The sequence below is a fragment of the Lutra lutra genome, chromosome 1, assembly GCF_902655055.1.
Source record: "Lutra lutra chromosome 1, mLutLut1.2, whole genome shotgun sequence".
Taxonomy (NCBI): domain Eukaryota; kingdom Metazoa; phylum Chordata; class Mammalia; order Carnivora; family Mustelidae; genus Lutra; species Lutra lutra.
The window spans coordinates 138,807,261-138,829,971 of NC_062278.1; the positions used below are offsets into that span (position 1 = coordinate 138,807,261).

The window sequence follows — 22,711 nt, forward strand, 5'->3', positions numbered from 1 at the left end:
TATCATATAATAAGGCAATGCTTATGGGTATAAAAGCCATTTAATACATTAATACGTTTTCTCAAGGTTAATATTTTTCTAAAATCTTTAATTTCCCAAAGCATGGAGTGAAAAGAAAGGATAAAGTTAGTTAATACTAAGAAGAAATACTGGTTTTTGCCTCTTAGGAAGCAAAGATGACCACTATTTTCTTTGAAATAAAGAAAACGAATTTTTTTTTTAAAGATTTATTTATTTGACACAGAGAGATCACAAGTAGGCAGAGAGGCAGGCAGGTCGGGGGGGAAGTAGGCTCCCCACCAAGCAGAGATCCTGATGCAGGGCTTGATCCCACGACGCCAAGATCATGACCCAAGCTGAAGTCAGAGGCTTAATCCACCGAGCCACCCAGGTGCCCTGAAAATGGATTTTCTAAGACAGTGTTAGTGATCCAGAAGTCATCTAGGATTATAAAAACAATATTTTGTTTAGGGCTTACTATATAAGGTATATACTATTATGCCTTTTAATAAATGGAGAAATCATACCTTGGAATGGTTAATACTGCCTCCAAGGTCATAAGCCTACCAAGTGATGGAACTAAAAGTGAAATCCAGGTAGTCAGATGTCTTCAGTAAAGAATAAATTTCAATGCAGAAAATAATGACTAGTTTCTCACTTCAATGAAAGTATGTTTCCATTAAACCTTGAAATAATTAATCTGTCCATAAATATAGGTAACTAGAATAAACCTTGGGAGGATGTGGCCTTAAAACATAGCCCCTAGCTCCATTTCTATGCTGGAAAATTTGGTTGTCAGTATTGAATAATCAGAAGTTATTTCCCTCACAGGCCAAAACCACTTTAAATCTTCTGAAAAAGATAAACATCAAATTCTAAAGTAAAATCCTTTATTTACTCATGATTGTGTACATTTTCTTGCCATTTGTAATTTTCTTCATGGGCTCTTTATGTTTTGTTTTTTTTTTAATTTATTTGACAGACAGATCACAAGTAGTCAGAGAGGCAGGCAGAGAGAGAGACAGGAGGAGGAGGCAGGCTCCCTGCTGAGCAGAGAGAGCCCGATGTGGGACTCGATCCCAGGACCCTGAGATCATGACCTGAGCCGAAGGCAGAGGCTTTAACCACTGAGCCACCCAGGCGCCCCCTCTTTATGTTTTTTTATTGATCAGTACGTAGTAGACATTCATTAAATGCTGCATTGAATGAATGAATGAATATCACTGGCACTCTATTGGACAACAGCTGAAGACCTACTCACTGGGTGTTCTGATCCTTGGCTATTTCAGTTACCTTCTGCTGCCTAACAAGTTACCCCAAAACTTAATTGGTTAAAACAATAACAATTTATTATCTTTCATGTTTCTACAGGTTGATGTATTCAGCTGGGCAGTTTTTCTGCTCTACACGGTATTGGCTGTATCACTGATGTGGCTACATTCAGGGAGGAGGAGTGGACGGGGTACCTCAATGTTCTTCTACACAGTATATCTCTGTCTCATCTAGGAATTCTACACACTCTCCATGCAGCAGAGTACCCTCGACCTCCATGCAGCAGCTGGGTTCTAGAAGAAAGTCTTCCACCAAGACCAGCCCCAAAGTGCAAACACTTACCAGGTACTCATCTGGTTGAACTCAGACTCAATGTGTGAAGGAACAATAGAGAACATGAATCCAGGGAGTATGGGGCATTTAAGCTACTGGTATAAATCTCTAGTTCATAGGCCAACTTGTTTCCACATCTTATCTCTTTGGTATGAACTGGTCCAGAATAGCAGGGTTATAGTTGTCAGGATCTTATTAGTTAGAAATTAAAATAATTCAACTCAGACAAACTAAAACAAAAATCAAAATATATGGACTCATGTAACTATAAATTCAGGCATAGTTGGATCCAGGCACTCAAATACTGTGTTTGGGACACTCTACTTGAGTCCATGTTAGCTTTATTTTCTGAAAGACAGTTGCCGTGTGATGAAAAAAAAAAAGTCAACAATCCATCTTCAAATGGTCTTCATAGCTCACAATCTCAGGAGAGAGATCTCGTGACTTTTGATTTCTCCAAAGAAACTATTTCCAATGAGTCAGTGGAAAGAATGCCTTTAGTCCGTTTTTTTACTGAAAGAATGGTGGTTATTGCTGTATAACAACCTATTGTAAGACTTAAGTGGCTTAAAATGATATAAATAAACATAAAATCATTTTATTATCTCAAGGTCTCTGTGGGTCAGAAATATGATACTGGTTCTGTTGGACAGTTCTAGCTCAAGATCTCTCAAGTGGTTATAGGCATACAGTAGCTGGAACTAGAAGTAAGGTAGGAATGTGGGGTCAGCAGAAGCAGATGGGAGCTGGCCAGGCATCTCTCCTTATGTAGTGTCAGGACTTCTCCATGTGGTCTCTCCACATGGGATCATTTGAGCCTCCTTATTGCTGGATGGCCTGAGGGCAGTCAGGCAGTTTCCATAGCAGTGCAGGCCTCTAGCATGAGTGCTCCAACCAGCAAAGTGAAAAATGCATCATCTTTTGTGACGTAGACCCAGAAGTCATTCAACATCTGCATTCTGTTGGTTATAAGTGAGACAGAAGAGATTCAAGAGAGGAGGAACTAAACTCCACCTTTTGATGGTGGGGCAAGTATCTATAAGAACACGCGGACTGAGAAATACTCTTTTGGCCAGCTTTGGAGAATATAATCTGGCACAGCAGCCCTTATAGGGCTCTGGCTTGATGCAGGAGCCTCAGTTCTAATGTATACCTTACATAGGCTCAGGTTACCATGATGTCATGCTACAAACATGTTTCTCCAATTTCAAATTACCTATTTGTTTCAAGCATCCAAGGATTTCCATATCTTTTTTTAGAGATACAATTTAGTTGTGTTTCTGTTCTCATATTTTGTCCGTCAGGCCCATGTGTTTGTAGTGGGAGGAAAAACTTTGTTAGCCCGGTCCATATGCCCAAAACTGGATTTCAACTCTGTTCCTTGTCTTTGGAAATGTCAGTCCCATTTGGCAGATTGCCACTAAATTTAAGTTAAATTTATTCCAAGTTTTAACTTGAGAGAATAAAACACGTGAACCTCATTTGTTCTCTTGCCAAAGGTGAACCCAGATGTAAGAATTGCAATGAGTCTTGATCAAAATAGAGTCCTATCTATATGGCAGTGAACTGCAGAACATAAAAAATATGAAAAAGTCTTGAGAACAAGAAGAGAAAAGATATATGATCTACAAAGAAATAGTCAGAAATCAGTTATTTCAAAAGTAATAATGTGAACTAAAATACAATGAATGTTGCCAACATGTTGACCAACAATAATTATTAATTAAAATTCTATACTGAGCTAAAACATTACATGATTGAAAATGAGAGTGAAACAGACAGATTGAATTAACAATCTTAAGCCTTTGCAGAAAGAAATACAGAAAAGGAAAAGAAGGAAATTAAATCCAGAAGGAAGTGAGTTGTAAGAAGCAACAATAAGCATAGAAACTGTAAACATATGGAGCATAAATCAGTTCATCCAGAAGTTCTTTCAAGTCATTAAGGTACAAACTAAAAGGAAGAATGGCCCAGACACATTCCTGACACATCCCTTTCAACATTTATCTGGTCTATTAGGTGGTGGTTCATACAAGTGCCAATGCTTGCAGAGATGGCCATGAGATCCTATAACTGTACATTAGACATCTCTATTATGACACTGAACACATAAAATAGTTACCTGAACTTAATTCTCAAACAGGTAATTTAAAATATCTATGATTTAGGGGCACCCTGATGGCTCAGTTGGTTAAGTGTCCAACTCCTGATTTTGGCTCAGATCATGATCTCAGGATCTTAGGACTGAGCTGCACCCCCACCTCAATGCTCAGTGGGGAGTCTGTTTGAGATTCTCTCTTTCTCCCTTTCCCACTTGCTCGCTCAAATAAATAAATCTTTAACAATAAATAAAATATCTATGATTTCATATGCCAAGGGCTATGAAGAATAGACAACAAGCAAGAACAGCTGGATAATTTAGGCAGAGAGATGAAAACTCAAAGAATGAAAAGGAAATGATAAAACTCAAAAACACTGGAACAGAAATGAAGAATGCCTTGGATAGACTCATCAGTAGACTTGACATGACTGAGAAGAAAATCAGCGAGCTTGAAGATAGGCCAATATAAACTTCCCAAACTAAAAGGCAAAGAGGAAAGAAACAGAACAAAACATCCAAGAGCTGAGGGACAATTTTATATTCAAAAGGCCTAATATGGGCATAATTTGAATACCAGGAAAGAAAAGAAAGAGAGAGAGAGAAAAGGAGGAAGAAAGGACAGCAATATAAGCTCATTTTTAATTTATTTTTTTAGTTTAGTTTAATGTAGGCACAGATGTTTACACATAGAAATATCTGTATAAAAAAAGAAGTATCTGTATATACACAGTCTAATATACACATGTATATTTCCTTGTTCTGTTAGCTGAGAGGGCATGGAAACAAGACAGCCCAGTAGCAACCAGCACACCTAGTGCTCAGAACTTGGCTCCCAATACCATTCTCTACTAATAGGGCTGGTTAGGACTCTTTGGAGAAATGGCTAATTCTATGACTAGAGCACAAAATACACAAAAAGAGTCTAATACATGTCTGTGGTGCTAGAAAGTGAGAAGGTACTAAAACACAAACAAAACCACTGGAAAATTTTGAGCAACAAAATAAAGCAATGTTGGGACGCCTGGGTTGCTCAGTCAGTTAAGCCTCTGCCTTCTGCTCGGGTCATGATCCCAAGGTTCTGGAATTGAGTTCCACATCCGGCTCCTTGCTCAGCAGGGAGCCTGCTTCTCTCTCTGCCTCTGCCTGCCACTCTGCCTGCTTGTGCGTGCTCTCTCTCTCTCTCTTTCTGACAAATAAATAAATCAATAAATAAATAGAATCTTTTAAAAAAATAAAGCAATGTTGAGTTATAACTCAACATATAAAATAAATATATATGATATAAATAAACATAAATGGGGAGAGGTAGACAAATCTACACAGAAATATTGAAAATAATTTACACAGATACTCTGCTCTCAAAGAGATAGAATGTAATTTCCCACTTCTTAAGTGTGGGCTGTGCACAGTAACTTCCTTCCATAAAGTACAGTACAGAAAAGGGGGGAAAAGAGTAACTCGACAGCAGAGAAATTTGACAAGCCTCACCTCACACAGGTAATCAAGGTTAACATCAACAGTGATCAATGATGATGATAGTATGTTCCTTAGATAGGACGTGATGAGAAGGGTACTTTACCTCCATGGTCTTCCCCCTAAACACAAATCCACAGTCCAATCATGAGAAAAAAATCAGACAATCTCAACTGAAGGGCATTCTCCAAAATACTTGTCCAGTGCTCCTCAAAACTGCCAAGCTCATCAGAAACGAGTAATGTCTGAGGAACCTGTCAGGGCCAAGAAGAACCTAAGGAGACATGACAACTAATGCAGTGTGGTATCCTGGATGAAGTCCTGGAACAGAAAAGGGACATCAAGTAAAGGCTAAGGAAATCTGAGCATAGACTTCAGTTAATAATTTATTAGTACTGGTTCATTAATCATAACCAGTGCACCTTACTGAAGTTACTGAAGTCGTTAAGAGGTTAACAGGGAAACTGGGATGGGGGGCAGGGGGAATATCTTCATAAATTTTCTGTATACCTGAAACTGTTTTAAAATTAAAAGTTTAGGGGCACCTGCGTGGCTCAGTCAGTTAATCGTTTGCCTTCAGCTCAGTCATGATCCCAGGGCCCTGGGACGAGCCCCACATGGAGCTCCTTGCTCAGTGGGGAGCCTGCTTCTCCCACTCCCTCTACAGCACTTCCTGCTTGTGCATGCACACACTCTCTCTCTGTCAGATAAATACTTTTAAAAAAAATGATGAACATCTCTTTAAAAAAATAAAATAATAAAAAAATAAAAGTATGGGGCACCTGGATGGCTCAGTGGGTTAAGCCTCTGCCTTCTGCTCAGGTCATGATCTCAGGGTCCTAGGATCGAGCCCCGCATTGGGCTCTCTGCTCAGCAGGGAGCCTGCTTCCCCTTCTCTCTCTGCCTGCTTCTCTGCCTACTTGTGATCTCTCTCTCTGTCAAATAAATAAATAAAATCTTTAAAAATATATTTATAAAAAATTAAAATATAAAATATTTATAAAAGGTAAAAGGTTATTTTTAATATTAAAGTAAATGCCACGAAAAAAGAGAGCATGAGTACATATGAGCAGAGAATAGAAAGAATGTAAATAGTGAAAGGTCCATATAAACCTGGAGGGTGAAGAACTGAGAATGACTGAGAGCTGATCTGCACGGTCACAGAATTGACAGAAGACTTAAAGCTTTACCATTCCAGATGAAACTTTAGAAATGGAGAATCCCGGGCTGCACCCAGGGGATCTACCAAATAAGAACCTGCATATTAACAAGAGCTACAGATGATTTATATGTATATTAAACTTTAAAAGGCACTATCTTAGTGGCTATCAAATATAAATTGCCTATCCTCACCTCCTCCCAGCAAAATCTCAAGAATTCAGTTTTTCTGGTAGGCATATTTGCTTACAAAAGTTGATGAACTTGCCTAGGACTCTAATTGTAAAAATATTTCTAACAGGACAAATTCTAACCTGAATTTCTGGGCAAAGAAATTTTTTTTTCAGATTGTATTTATTTATTTGAGAGAGAGGGAGTACAAACAGGGGGAGCAGCAGAGGGAGAGGGAGAAGCAGGCTCCCTGCTGAGCAGGGAACCCCACCCCACAGTGGGACTTGATCCTAGGACCTGAGCCAAAAGCAGACACTTAACTGAGCCATCCAGATGCCCCTAGACAAAGAAATTCTGAATCTTGAGTTCTGTCCTAGCTAATCGTTCCTCTAACAACTTAGAGAGTTGGGATGGGGAATGTCTTTTTAAAAAGTGTGTATTGATCAGTTCAAGGTATTGATATACACGAGCTCACTCCAAAAGAGAAAGGAGAAGGCTTTTTCCTCTACCCAGGTGAAGATGTTTTCACCTCAATCTACAGAGTGGAAAATTAGGCAGAGTAATTACACGTGGAATAAGGACTATAAGCTCCAGATTACTCTCAGGAAACATTTCTGAGTCTAAATGCACTTTTTAATTAGCTCTTCCAATAGCATCATGCTAATTGGCTAATTTGGAAATGATATGAGACCCTGTGTGCTTTAAAGAAAATCTGTTTGTTGATATATTTATTTGCACCTGAGACTGTCTTATTGCTGGCAGGACAGATATTATTAAAACAGAATCACCTGCTTATTTTAACCAGATTTTTTTAACGAACACACATGAATTGGATTATCCCTAGGGTTTCAGGAGGAAGTATTAGTATATTGAGTGATGGGAAATTGCCACTTAGCTGGGAAATAAATGAGCTTTAAATAGATCCCATTATTTTTTACAAGGTTATTATTATAAATGTTTCATAATAGAAGAAATGCCCTTCAAGTCTATCCTCATTGCTGTTTTATGATTGGGGTGTTAACCTCTAAATAGCCCAGCTCTTCACATCAAGCCACTGTGAGTTTTCATATTTTTACTACATAAAATAAAATTACCTTTTATTGGTCCACATAATATTTCCAACGAGTTTCTCTATTTGTCAGCTACGTTGTGAAGAGAATGTATTAAGTTTATTTACCTGGGCTAGGGAGCCTATAACAGTTGTTATGAGTTTAATATATTTTACCAATAACAAGACTATCCTGAACACTATAGAAACGTGGATTCAGGTGAGAACACGGTGATATATTTGGATATTTATTTTTATCTCACTTGAATATTTCACATTGCTTTACTTGTGTCACTAAGAGATGACATTTTATAATCCAAAGGAGTCTCCACTCTAGCTTACTATTTTAAAATGTTCCTTTCCAACCTAATTACTGCCACAAAATAACAAAAGGAGAAGCTGCATGGATTACCCTGGATTTTGGAAAGTGCAATGGGAAACAGTCTTCTCTCTCCAGTTTAACATTCTCGTTTTTACTCAGAATATTACTGAGCCTCTGCCGCCCTTCTGCATTGTGGGCTAAAGCTCCGAAGTTTGGAAATGCTAGGGTGCCCCCTACCGTTGCAAATGAGGACGCACATTTCTTTGCAGCTCCATTCAAAGAACAGGATTCTTGGGAAAACGGTATTAACCAAAGTTCAGTTGAGGCACGGTTAGTCACATGGTGGGTGGGTGGAAGGAAGGAAGGGAGGAAGGGAGGACGAAGGAAGGAAGGAAGGATGGATGAAAGGAAGGAAAGAAGGAGGGAAGGAAGGAGATAGGAACATATAGGAAACCTACCTGAGGATAATTTTTTTTCAGCATTTGTCAATTAAAAATATTTTTGTTTTATTTAAATTCAAGTTAGTTAACATACAAAGTATTATTAATTTCAGGGTAGAATTTAGTGATTCAACAGTTGCATATATCACCAAGCTCATTACATCAAATGCCTTGGGGACTGTGGGTGGCTCAGTCGTTAAGCATGTGCCTGGTCATGATCCCAGAGTTCTGGGATGGAGCCCCCTATGAGGTTCCATGCTGGGGGTGGGGATAGCCTGCTTCTCCTTCTCCAGCTCCTCTGTGCCTGTGTTCGCTCTTTCGCTCTTTCTGTCGTGAATGAATGAAATTTAAGAAAAAAAAAAAAACTTTTAAAAAATGCCCTCCTTAATACCCATCACGTAATTACTCCATCCCCAGCCCTCACTTCCCTCCAGCAACCCTCAGTTTGTTCCTTACAGTTGAGTCTCTTATGGTTTTTCTCCCTCTTTGCTTTTATCCTATTTTACTTTTCCTTCTTTTTGTTTTATTAATTTTTTTCTGTTTTTTTAATTTTTGAGGAACCTCCATACTGTTTTCTACAGTGACTACACCAATTTGCATTCCCACCAACAGTGCACCCAAAGGTTCCTTTTTCTCCACATCCTCACCAACGCTTGTTTTTGTGTGTGTGCGTGTGTGTGTGTGTGTGTTTTATTTTAGCCATTCTCACATGTGTAAAGTGTTATCTCATTGTGGTTTTACTTGCATTTCCCTGATGATTGGTGATGTTGACCATTTTTTCATGTGTCTGTGGACCACCCTAATTTCATCTTTAGAAAAATGTCTATTCAGGTCCTCTGCCCATTTTTTAAATTGGACTACTTTTTGTTATATTTTAAATTTTATTTTACTGTTAATGTTTGTGGTGTTAAATTGTATAAGATCTTTATTTATTTTGGATGTTAACCCATCACCTGATATATCATTTGCAAATATCTTCTTTCATTCAGTAGGTTGCCTCTTCCATTTTACTGATGGTTTTGTTGCTGTGCAAAAGCTTTTATTTTGATGTAGTCCCAATGATTTAATTTTCCTTTTGTTTCCCTTGCCAGAGGAGACATATCTAGAAAAATGTAACTATAGCTGATGACAAAGAAATTATTGCCTATATTTTCTTCTAGGAATTTTGTGGCTTCAGGTCTCACATTTAGGTTTGATCCTTTTTGAGTTTGTTTTTGTGTATGGTGTAAGAAAGTGCCCAGTTTCATTCTTTTCCATGTAGCTTTCCAGTTTTTTCAATACCATTTGTCTTCTTCCCACTGTATATTCTTGCCTCCTTTGTCATAGATTAATTGACCACAAAAGCATGTGTTTCTTTCTGGACTCTTTATTCTGTTATATTATCTATGTGCCTATTTTTTTGCCAGTACCATACTGTTATGATTACTACAGTTTGGTAGTATATCTTGAAATCTAAGATTGTGATACCTCCAGCTTTGTCCATTTTTTTTTTTTCCAGATTACTACTTTGGCTATCCAGGGTCTTTTGTGGTTCCATATGCATTTTAGGATTATTTGTTCTAGTTTTGTGAAAAATGTGGGTATTTTGATAGGGACTGTGTTAAATATGTAGATTGGTTTGGGTAGTATAGACATTTTAACAATATTTCTTCTTCCAATCCATGAGCACAGAGCTATCCATTTGTTATTTCTTAAATATCTTTCAGCAATCTTTAACAGTTTATAAAGTACAGATCTTTCACTTCCTTGGCTAAGTTTATCCCTGGGTATTTTATTATTTTGTGGTACAATTGTAAGTGGGATTATTTTCTTAATTTTTCTTTCTGCTAATTCATTATCAGTGTATACAAATGCAACAGATTGCTGTACATTAATTTTATATCCTGTGACTCCACTGAATTCATTTATCAGTTCTAGTACTTTTTTGGTGGAGTCTTTAGGGTTTTCTATATATAATATCATGTTATCTGCAAATAGTCAAAGTTTTACTTCTTCCTTACCAATTTAGATATTTTTTATTTCCTTTTATTTCCTTTTCTTATCTGATTGCTGTGGCTAGGACTTCCAGTACTATGTTGAATAAAAGTGGTGAGTATGGACATCCTTGTCTTATTCCTGAACTTAGAAGAAAAGTTCTCAGTTTTTCACCATTATGATATTAGCTCTGGGTTTTTCATATATGACATTTATTACATTGAAGTATATAAACATAACCTATTCTGTTGAGAGTTTTTATCATGAATGGATGTTGTACTTTGTCAAACGCTTTTTCTGCATATATTGGAATGATAACATTTTTATCCTTTCCCTTGTGAATATGATGTGTCACATTGCTTGATTCACAAATATTGAACCACCCTTGCATCTCTGGAATAAATCTTACTTGATTGTAGTGAATAGTTGTTTTTTTTTTAATGTATTGTTGGATTTGGTTTGCCAATTTTTTAAAATATTTTATTTATTTATTTAACAGAGAGCGAGAGAGAGAGAGAGAGATCACAAGCAGGCAGAGAGAAAGGCAGAGAGAGAGGGAAAAGCAGGTTCCCTGCTGAGCAGAGAGCCCAATGTGGGGCTGGATCCCAGGACCCTGAGATCATGACCTGAGCCGAAGGCAGAGGCTTAACCCACTGAGCCACCCAGGTGCCCCAGTTTGCCAATACTTTGTTGAGGATTTTTGCATCTGTGTTCATCAGAGATATTGGCCTGTAATTCTCTTTTTTTGTAGTGTCTTTATCTGGTTTTGGCATCAGGGTAATGCTGGCCTCTTGAAATGAATTTGGAAACTTTTCTCCCTCCTCTATTTTTTGGAATAGTTTAAGAATAGGTATTAATTCTTCTTTAAATGCTTGGCAGAATTTGCCTATGAAGCCATCTGGTCCTAGACTTTTATTTTGGGGGAATATTTTTATTACTGATTCAATTTCTTTTTTTTTTTTTTTAAGATTTTATTTATTCATTTGACAGACAGATCACAAGTAGGCAGAGAGGCAGGCAGAGAGAGAGAGAGGAGGAAGCAGGCTCCCCGCTGAGCAGAGAGCCTGATGCGGTGCTCGATCCCAGGACCCTGAGATCACGACCTGAGCCGAAGGCAGAGGCTTTCACCCACTGAGCCACCCAGGCACCCTACTGATTCAATTTCAATGTTAATAATTGGCCTACTCAAATTTTCAGTGTCTTCCTGATTCATTTTTGAGTTATATGTTTCTAGGAATTTATCCATTTATCCTAGGTTGTCTAATTATTGGCATATAATTTTTCATAATATTCTTATGAGCCTTTGTATTTCTGTGGTGTCAGTTGTTATTTCTCCTCTTTCATTCTATTTTATTTGAATCCTCTCTTCTTTTTCTGATGAGTCTGGCTAAAACCTTATCAATTTTGTTGATCTTTTAAAGAACCAGCTCCTAATTTCATTGATTTTTCTATTGTTTTCTTTAGTCCATATGTCATTATTTCTGCTCCAACCTTTATTATTTCCTTCCCTCTACTGGCTTTAGGCTTTGCTTGTTGTTCTTTTTCTAGCTTCTTTAGGTATAAGGTTAGGTTATTTGAGATGTTTCTTACTTCTTGAGGTAGGCCTGTATTGCTATGTACTTCCCTCTTAGAACTGCTTTTGGTGCATCTCAAAGATTTTGGATTGTTGTGTTCTTATTTTCATTTATCTACATTTATTTTTTTATTTCCTCTTTGATTTCATGGTTGACCCATTCATGGTTTAGAAGCATGTTATTTAACCTCCATATATTTGTGTTCTTTCCAGATTTTTTTAAAAATATTTTATTTATTTATTTGACAGAGAGAGATAAGGAGAGAGGGAAAATAAGCACAGAGGAGCTGGAGAGGAAGAAGCAGATTCCTCACTGAGTAGGGAGCCTGATGTGGGGCTCTATCCCAGGATGCCAGGATCATGACCCAAGCCAAAGACAGACACCCAATGACTGAGCCAACCAGGTGCCCCTTTTTCCACATTTTTTATTGTGGTCAATTTCTGGTTTCATATCATTGTGTTTGGAAAAGATGCATAACACAATTTCAATATTTTTCAATTTGTTGAGGTTTGTTTTGTGGCCTAACATGTGATCTATTCTAGAGAATGTTCCAAGTGCATTCAAAAAAAAAAAAATGTGTATTCTGCTGTTTTGGGATATATATATATAAGGTCTGTCTGGCCCAATATGTCATTCAAAGCCAGTATTTCCTTGTTGACTTTTCTGTCTGGATGAACTGTCCATTGATGTAAGTGAGGTGTTAAAGACCCCTACTATTATTGTTTTACTGTCAATTTGTTCCTTTTTGTCTGTTAACAGTGGCCTTATGTATTTAAGTAATCCCATATTAGGTATATAAATATTTACAATTGTTATATCCCCTTCCTGGATTGTTCTCTTTATCATTATCCTTCTTTGTCTCTTGTTACAGGCTTTGGGTTTGTTGTTTTTTTAATTTTTATTTAAATTCCAGTTAATTAACATACAGTGTAACATTAGTTTTGGGTGTACAATTAAGTGATTCAACACTTACATACAACACCCAGTGCCCATCATCACAAGTGCACACCTTAATCCCCATCATCCATTTAACACATACTCTCACCCACCTCCCCTCTGGTAACCATCAGTTTGTTCTCTATAGTCAAGAGTCTGTTGTCTGTTTCTCGGTTTGCCTCTCCCTTTTTCTTCCCCTATGATCCTTTGTTTTGTTTCTTAAATCCACGTATGAGTGAAATCATATGGTATTGTCTTTCTCTGACTGACTTATTTCACTTAGCATAGTATGCCCTAGCTCTATCCATGTTGTTCCAAATGAGACGATGTCACTCATTTTTATGGCTGAGTAATTTACTTCTTCTTTATTGATTCATGAATCAGTAGACACATGGGGTCTTTCCATAATTTGACTATTGTTGATAATCCTGCTATAAACTTTGGGGTGCATTCATCCCTTCAAATTAGTATTTTTGTATTCTTTGGGTAAGTGCTTAGTAGTGCAATAGCTGAATTGTAGGGTAGTTCTATTTTTAACTTTTTGAGGAACATACATACTGTTTGCCCGAGTGCCTGCACCAGTTTGCGTTGCCACCAACAGTGTAAGAGGAACCCCTTTCTCCACATCCTCGCCAACACCTATTGTTTCTTGTGTTGTTGATTTTCTAATATTCTGACAAGTATGAGGTAATATCTAATTTTAGTTTGGATGTGTATTTCCGTGATGATGAGTGATGTTGAACATCTTTTCATGTGTCTTGTAGGCTGTCTATATGCCTTCTTTAGAAAAACATCTATTCGTGTCTTCTGCCCATTTTTTAATTGGATTATTCATTTTCTGGGTGTTGAGTTTTATAAGTTCTTTATATGTTTTGGATACTAACCCTTTTTCAAATGTGTCTTTGTAAATACCTCCTCCCTTTCCATAGGTTGCATTTTAGTTTTGTTGATTGTTTCCTTCACTGTGCAGAAGCTTTTTTCTTGAAAAAGTCACAATACTTTGTTTTTGCTTTCATTTCCCTTGCCCCTTGTGACATGTCTCATAAGAAGTTGCTACAACTGAGGTCAAAGAGTTTATCACCTGTGTTCTCCTCTAAAATTTTGATAGTTAGGATGCCTGGGTGGCTCAGTGGATTAAGCCTCTGCCTTTGGCTCAGGTCGTCATCTCAGGGTTCTGGGATCCAGCCCTGCATTGGACTCTCTGCTCAGCAGGGAGAATGCTCCGCCCTCCCCACCTGCATCTCTGCCAACTTGTGATCTCTGTCAAGTAAATAAATAAACTCTAATAAATAAATAAATAAAAGTTTGATGGTTTCTTGTCTCACTTTTAGGTTTTTAGTCCATTTTGAATTTATTTTTGTATACAGTGTAAGAAAATGGTCCAGTTTCATTCTTTTGCATGTTGCTGTCCAGTTTTCACAACATGTAAGCTTTGTTTTTAAGTCTGTTTTGTCTGATAGAAGTACTATTAGCCCAGCTTTCTTTTCACTTCCATTTACATGGCAAATGTTTTTCCATCTCTACACTTTCAATCTGCATGTGTCTTTAGGTCGGAAATGAATCATCATCATACAGATGGGTTTTGCTTTTTAATCCATGCAGTCACCCTATGTCTTTTGATTTGGGCAGTTAGTCAACTACATTTAGAGTAATTATTCCTAAGTATTTGCTTATTGTCATTTTGTTACTTGTTTTACAGTTGTTTTGTAGTCCTTTCTTCTTTCCTCTTCCCTTCTGGTTTGATGGCTTTAGTGATATGCTTGGATTCTTTCTTTTTATTTTTTGCACATCTATTACATGTTTTTGATTTGTGGTTATCATTAGGGTCATATATAATATTTTATACATATAGCAGTCTGTATTGATTGTCATTTAAGTTTCAACCCACTAAAAGCACTAAATTTTTATCCCCAGCACCATGTTTTATGTATATGATATCATATTTTATAACCTTTTATTTTTGTGAAAACCTTGACTGATTTATGTATAATTGACTTTACTATTTTTGTGCTATAAAACACTGGTTTTATAAGTGATTAATCTACTTTTATTATGTTTGTATTCATCTGTAAAATTTTTTCCATTCATAATTACTTGCTTCTGATTATAGCCCTTCCTTTCTATTCAAAAAAAAATTCCTTTAACATTTCTTGTAAGACTGACGTATTGGTCATGAATTCCTTTAGCTTTCATCTGGAAAACTCTTTATCTCTTCTTCTATTCTGAATGATCAACTCGCTGGGCAAAGTGTTCTTGGTTGGAGGTTTTTTTCTTTCAGCACTTTGAATATATCATGGCACTCTCTTCTGTCGTGCAAAGTTTCTGCTGAAAATCAGCTGATATTCTTCTTGGGGTTCCCCTGTATTTAAACATTTTCTCTTGCTGCTCTTAAAATTCTCTTTATTACTACTTTTTCCCCTTTTACTATGTGTCTTGGTGTAGACCTCCTTGGGTTGATTTTGCTGGGGGCTTTCTCTGCCTCCTGGATCTGGATTTCTGTTTCCTACCCCAGATTCAGGAAGTTGTCAGTTGTTGTTTCTCTAAATAAATTTTCTACCACGTATTCTCTCTTTTCTCTTCTGATATCCTTATAATGTGAATGTTATTACACTTGACTGTGTTGCTGAGTTCCCTTAACCTATTCTCAGTTTTTATAATTTTTATAATTTTTATAATTATTATTTTTCTTTTTGCTATTCAGCTTGGTTGCCTTCCATTATCCTGTCTTCCAGCGAGCTGGTCCATCCTTCCGCCTTCTCTAAACAACTATTGATTTCCTCCAGTGTATTTTTAATTTCAGTTACTAAGTTCTTCAGCTCTGACTGATTCTTTTTTATATTTTCTCTTTGTTGAAGGTCCTACTGAGGTCCTCCACTCTTTTCTCAATTCCAGGATCTTTATAACCATTGCTTTAAATCCTTTATGAGGCATATTATCCTCACCTCACTTAGCTCTTTTATTATGGTTTTGTTCTGTTCTTCCATTTGGGACACATTCCTGTATCTCATTTTGTCTAACTTCCTGTGTTTTTATGTATTAGTAATGTCAGTTATGTCCTCTAATCTTGAAACTAGTGACCTTATGAGGAAGATGTCCCATGATATTCTATACATAACAATGTTCCCTGTTCACCAGAACAAGGAGCTGCAGGGGTGTGTCCTATGTGGGTTGTATGTGCCCTACAATTGTGTCTAAACTACATTTGCCTTCAGTACAGTCAGTTGCAATGGCCCACTTCGCCTTTTGGGGGCAAGGTTCAGTTCCTATGCTGTTAAGAGGCTAGTTTGGGATTGTCATGGACTTATAGTTGGATGGTGTCAGCAGTCAAATCAGATGGGCTGCCTTCCGCCCATTTACTGGGGCCATAGTCACAATGAACTGCAGGGCACTCTGTGTTGTTCCTGGAGCAGCTTTCATTGGTGGGCAGGACATGCAGACAAATCAGATGCCTTCCCCCAGTCCATCTGCCTGGGCTGCAGTGACCCCCAAACTGCAGAGCATCTCCCTGTGCTGCTCCCTGAGATGTTTTTATTGGTGGGTGAGGCCTACCTCAGTGGGTGAGGCATGTCTGCCCCTAAACCATCTACTGGGGCTGCAGACATGCGGATTGGCAGGGCACTCTCTGCACTGCTAGGTATAAAGCTCAGCTGCTGTGGCTGCAGTTGAACTGGTGTGTGTGGTTCTCATCCCCTCTCCCCAAGGTAGGAGTCGCTTTGCAGTGGTGATGGTCCCTGCTTGCAAGATTATGTCCCAAGCCACTTTGGAGGGACTCCTGATGAGTAGGGCAGGTTGGATGGTGTGGATCCACAGGAGAACACAGGGGTGCACAGTGTTACCAAGATAGGTAGTGTTTGCCAGCTTCCCACACGTATTCAACTCTCTAGGCTGAGGAGTGGGGAAGGAAATAGCATCCACCAGCTCTTCTGTTCATGGAGAAGTCTCCCAAAGATCCCTGACTCTCCAGCACACATTCTGAGATTAGTATACAAATCCTCTTAACAAACAAACAAACAAAAACTTCTACCTACATCCAGGTGCTTTTCAAACTGTGCTTCTATTCTTATCTCGCTGTGTGTGTAGGCAGGGAAGGGGGTGGTGTTTGTTTTGCAGTCTCTTAAGGGTGAGGACTGTTTCTTATTGCCTTTTGGCTCTCCCAGAGGCAAGCCTGCTGATTTTTAAAATACCTGGAGTTAAGCCCCACTGGTTTTCAAAACCAAATGTGGGGATTAGTCTTCTCAGTTGAAGGTCTTTCATGTCATGTGCCTATTTTGCCTGGTATGGAGTATTGGGGTCTCTTCTTTCTCTGTGCAGTTAGTCTCCCTGGGAGTTTGGTTCCCAGCTGTCTCTGCCCCTCCTACCCTGTTTGATATGGCCTCCGCTCTATGATTAACTATGGAAAGTTTGTTCTGCCACTCTTCAGATCATTTTCTGATGTGATTGTTATGAGGTGTCTCTGTGGAACTGAGACGAGGTAAGCCTAGCCTCCTACTCTGCCATCTTCCCAGAAGTCTTTTTTTAAAGATTTATTTATTTATTTATTTATCTGACAGGGAGAGAGAGAGAGAATGATCACAGTAGGCAGAGCGGCATGAGGGGCGGCGGGGTGGGGGGCGGGGAGCAGACTCCCTGCTGAGCAGAGAGCCTGATACGGGGCTCGATCCCAGGACCCTGAGATCATGACCTGAGCCGAAGGCAGCAGCTTAACCCACTGAGCCACCCAGGCGCCCCGAGTCTCTAGCTTTTAAATAAGGCTTGCCCAGCTAGACATCACTAGGTCCATCACCCAAATGCTACCTTGCATTCAAGGCAGGTAGCAAATTATCAATCAGCTTAACTTGGATTCACGTGGCTCAAGGATCAGTTCAACCATCTGCCCCACTTTGACTCTGATGATTTTTTTAAAAGTTTTATTTATTTATTTATTTGACAGAGAGAGATCACAAGTAGGCAGAGAGGCAGGCAGAGAGAGAGAGAGAGAGAGGAGGAAGCAGGCTCATTGCTGAGCAGAGAGCCCGATGCAGGACTCAATCCCAGGACCCCAGGATCATGACCTGAACTGAAGGCAGCGGCTTTAACCCACTGAGCCACCCAGGTGCCCCATTGACTCTGATGATTTAATTCATGGGGGGGAAAAGAACCTTCATAGAATGTAGTTTTCTGAATCCTAAGCAACTCCAACCCAAGGAGCAATGGAAACAGTCTTGGGCACAAGATTGCAGGAACCCACTCACAAGAGAATATTGACAATAGGCTGTGATACAACATCTACATTACCTCTCGTCCCTAGAGGCTTGGATTACATCACGGGTCACGAAGCTTAAATATAGAAGAATTGTTTCAGATGAGTGGAAACTAAAGAGACATGACAACTAAATGCAACATGTGATCATTGATTAGATCCAAGCTAGACCAAAAAAAATATTTTTCGCTGTAAAAAGCATTAGCATCACAAAGAATTTGGGGGGAAATTTGAATATGGTCTACAGATTAGAAAATAATGTCATAGTAATGATAATTTCCTGATTTTGAAAATTGCACTATATTTGGATAGTAGACTACATTTGTTTTCAGAAAAGACATTCCAAAGTACTTGGAAGTACAGTGTGAATGTGCAGATGGGTGGGTAGGAGGATGGATGGGATGGATGGATGGATGGATGGATGGATGGATGGATGAATGGGCAGAGTTGAAGAAAACAGGGCTGGACAGTAGTTAAAGCAATAAAAGACAGGTTTTCTTCAGAACTGTTGCAACAGGGGAATAGAGACCTCAGTGAAGAACTGGGTTCAATTCTAAACATAACAAGGAAAAGTGGGTAATTATAGCCAAGAAGCAGGTTGGGGGAGGTCAGTGCATGGAAAATTATTAAGAGAAGACATAAGGGTAGGAGTAATTCTTACAAAATAGACAAGAATTTTTGCTAAAGACAGACCAAGGTTTTATACATCAAAGATGGGGGATGAGGAATTTGATCAGACATAAAGGTAGGGAGGGTAATCAGATATCAAGAGTAGGAAGATTCACTCTGGATTTCACAGGATTCTTACTAAAACTGAGCAATGCAGGGGCCCTGGGTAGCTCAGTCAGTTAAGTGTCTACCTTCAGCTCAGTTCATGATCCTGGGGTCCTGGGATCAAATCCCGCATCGGGCTCCCTGCTCAGCAGGAAGCCTGCTTCTCCTTCAGCCCCTTTCCCTGCTTGAGCTCAATCTCTCTCTTTCTTTGACAAATAAATAAATCTTAAAAAAAAAAAAAACTGAGCAATGCAGGCTCAGTAAGGACAAAAACAGAAAGATGGATAGGTAGATAGATAGATGGATGGATAGAGATGTGTTTGTAAATGTTTAATAACTGGCTCTTCAGAAGGGAAAAAATCCATGATCCATAGCATTTGTTTGTTTCCTTAGTGTAAATACTCACACCGTAGGCAATTTCAAACTATCAGTGTGGAGTCACTGGATGCAGCAGAGGAAAGAAATACTCACAATTGACTATAGTGAACCATTAACAGCAGTTCTAGCACACCACTGCCTGATGCTTTGTACCAATTTTGCAAATCTACTCTAAGTCTGAAATTATTTCAAAGTTAACAATTTTTAAGTTACCTATATAATAAATGAATTATAAAATTACTTTTTCTAGGTATTGGGTAAAGCATTTTTTTAAACCTTAGGTCTCTCTCTCTAATTAATGGTAGACCATATTTTAACCATAATATCTAAGTTAAACAGTAATTTTTCATACCAGTACACAATGAACCACAAAGTTCAAGGTCTATCACAGAGAAACACTGATAGAATACATGCTAATCAAGTTATATAACTAATCAAGCAAGCTTCATTGGTGGCTTCAACCCACACCTGGAACCTCTGATGTAGTAGAAAGAACACATACACTGAGGTCACACCCTCCCACCAAAGGGCCAAGGCACGAGGGAGGGAATGATTCAACACAATTTGCCACTGATAATTTCTAAAGCTACCTGTGATGGTGGGTCAGCTGTGCCCTCTTTTAGGACAATATGGTTTTTTGGCCATAGAAAATAGATTTTTTTAAGTTTTTATTTAAATTCCAGTGGGTGCAATCTTGATTTCAGGTGTACAATTTAGTGATTCTACACTTACATACAACACCCAGTGCCCATCACCACAAGTGCACTCCTTAATCGCCATCACCTATTTAACCCATTCCCCCTCCTACCTCCCCTCTGGTAACCCTCAGTTTGTTCTCTATAGTTGAGTCTGTTTCTTGGTTTGCTTCTCATTTTTTCTCCCTATGCTTGCTTGTTTTGTTTCTTAAATTCCACATATGAGTGAAATCATATGGTATTTGTCTATCTCTGACCGACTTATTTCTCTTAGCATAATACTCTCTAGCTCCATCCACATTGCCGCAAATGGGAAGATTCCATTCTTTTTTATTCATAATATATGAATACACACACACACACACACACATATCTCACATCTTCTTTATGCATTCATCAGTTGATGGACGCCTGTGCTATTCCCATAGTTTAGCTATTGTTGTTAATGCTGCTATAAATGGCCATAGGGAGATAGCAAAACTAATGGCTATTATGTCATTTATGGAACTCCACGTTTTGTTCTCTAGCTCCTGATTCCTGTATGTGCTTCTTTTCCTCAGACGCTAACAGAGATGGAAAGCTTACTAAACTTATTATTAAGCTTATTACGTTCTGTTATAGTGACACCTAAAGAGAAAAAGAACAAAAGGTTGAAAGCAAAATTTTGTCAACCTGGTATCACAAACTAGACTTTGAAATTCAGTCAACCTAAAAAAAAAAATAATAAAAAAATAAAAAAAAATTTAAAAATTAAAAAATAAAATAAAATAAATAAAAATAAATAAAAATAAAAAAATAAAAATAAAAATAAAAAATAAAAAATAAATAAATAAATAAATAAAAATTTAAAAAATTAAAAAATTAAAAAATAAAAAAAAATAAATAAAAAAAAAGAAATTCAGTCAACCAACTAAATGCATAGACTTCTTAAGTATTCTAAACATTACCTTACCTTTGGTAAGGTAAAAGGTTAACTCTAAGTGCTTGTCAAGTTCTTGGTGTTTTATAGAATATAAAATAAATCTTAAAATCCAAAATCAAATTTATTAACAATATACACAGACACAGGAGTCCTACTACTACAGTGATTGCTGAATTCTAACATAATATCTAAAATCAGAATGGACTGAACATTTTTGATGAATTCGGATTTAACAATTCTTTTGTTTAAATGAATGAACTCCAAAAATATCACATGGTTGTTTTACACTTGACCCGGTCTGCATGTTGTATCTCATCCAGAACATTTCTGATGGTCTCAACACAAACTTCTCCTCTGTGATGTTTTTTTGATGCAAGATTCCATACATTTTCAAATTCTTCATCAGAAAGCTTGACACCAATATTACATAATATCTCTGCAATCTAGAAAAAAAATGAAGGTCAGACTAAGATTTGTGTTTTTAAATTTGTTTTTTCTTTAAGAATTTATTTATTTATTTATTTATTTATTTGACAGAGAGAGAGCACAAGCAGGCAGAGAGGCAGGCAGAGGCAGAGAGAGAAGCAGGCTCCCCACTGAGCAAGGAGCCCAATGCGGGGCTTGATCCCAGGACCCTGAGATCATGACCCAAGCCGAAGGCAGTGGCTTAACCCATTGAGCCACCCAGGTGCCCCTTTAAATTTGTATTTTAAAAATATCTTTATAGGGGCGCCTGGGTGGCTCAGTGCGTTAAGCCGCTGCCTTCGGCTCAGGTCATGATCTCAGGGTCCTGGGATCGAGCCCCGCATCGGGCTCTCTGCTCCGCAGGGAGCCTGCTTCCTCCTTTCTCTCTGCCTGCTTCTCTGCCTGCTTGTGATCTCTCTCTGTCAAATAAATAAATAAAATCTTTTAAAAAAAAATAAAAATATCTTTATAACATCTAATACTATGGATATTTATCCCCCCAAAATTGTGCACCCATACGTGTGTGTACATGTGTGCCTGTTATATATAATAATAATCAGCTACCAAAAATCCCAGTATTTTCAATTCAGGAATCATTTTGTTAATATGAAGAAGAGAATATTCACCTATACTAGCCCATATACAAAATTGCTTCCAACTCTTTGTTTTTGGTTGAAAGAAGACTTGCTGGATCTGAGTTCTATCTCACTTCTTATCACTAGGAACTTGTATATGTCGTGTCAACCCCTTAAAAATTAGTTTCTCTTCTCTAAAATATGATCATTTATAAAATGTCTCTGGCCTGTTATAAACCTTATAGTTGTAGGTGTGCAAATGTCAGAAAGAGTATGCATGAATAACTGAGCAAACTAAAATTTGAGCATATTGAAAACCAGCAAATTTTGGTTATTAGTAATTTTTCTGCAATGATAATTATCATGGGAAAACATATTTCTTACATCCCAGGGAAAATTTAAGAAAGGAAAGATAAGAACCAGCAGTGGAAAGAAATGTTAGAATAAGTAGAGGAAATAAAAGGTGTGGGGAAAAAAATGAAACTAAATTTATCTTTTTAAGATTTTTTTCCACTTATTTATTTGAGCGAGAGAGTCAGAGAACACATGAGTGAGGGGAGGGGCAGGGAGCCTGATGCAGTGGGTGGGGGCTCTATCCCAGGACCCCAGGATCATGACCTGAGCCCAAGGCAGACACTTAACCGACTAAGCCATGCAGGTGCCCCAAAACTAAATTTAAAAGAGGAAAAATATTTACTTTGAGGCATACAGAAAAAAAGCCAGGAGGGAAATGCAAAGAAAGGTTAGTGAATAGGAAAGCCAAAGAAATAGAATTGCTGCAGAATACATCTATTAAACAAAATTTTAACAAAATTAAAAGATCCCCTAGAAATGATGTGGGAAATTAACAGTATAAATCAA

The 22,711-nt window shown here is 37.9% G+C and overlaps 1 protein-coding gene across 1 annotated transcript in view; it reads right to left on the bottom strand.

Moving 5' to 3' along the window:
* Positions 1-20,825: 20,825 nt before the first annotated feature.
* The window catches only part of EFHB (EF-hand domain family member B), a 53,848-nt gene continuing 51,962 nt past the window's right edge, over positions 20,826-22,711 (bottom strand). The window contains exon 13 of the mRNA XM_047737788.1: positions 20,826-21,253. Within this exon, the coding sequence (XP_047593744.1) occupies positions 21,080-21,253 (174 nt within the window). The 3' untranslated portion in view covers positions 20,826-21,079. The remainder of the gene's footprint in view (positions 21,254-22,711) is intronic.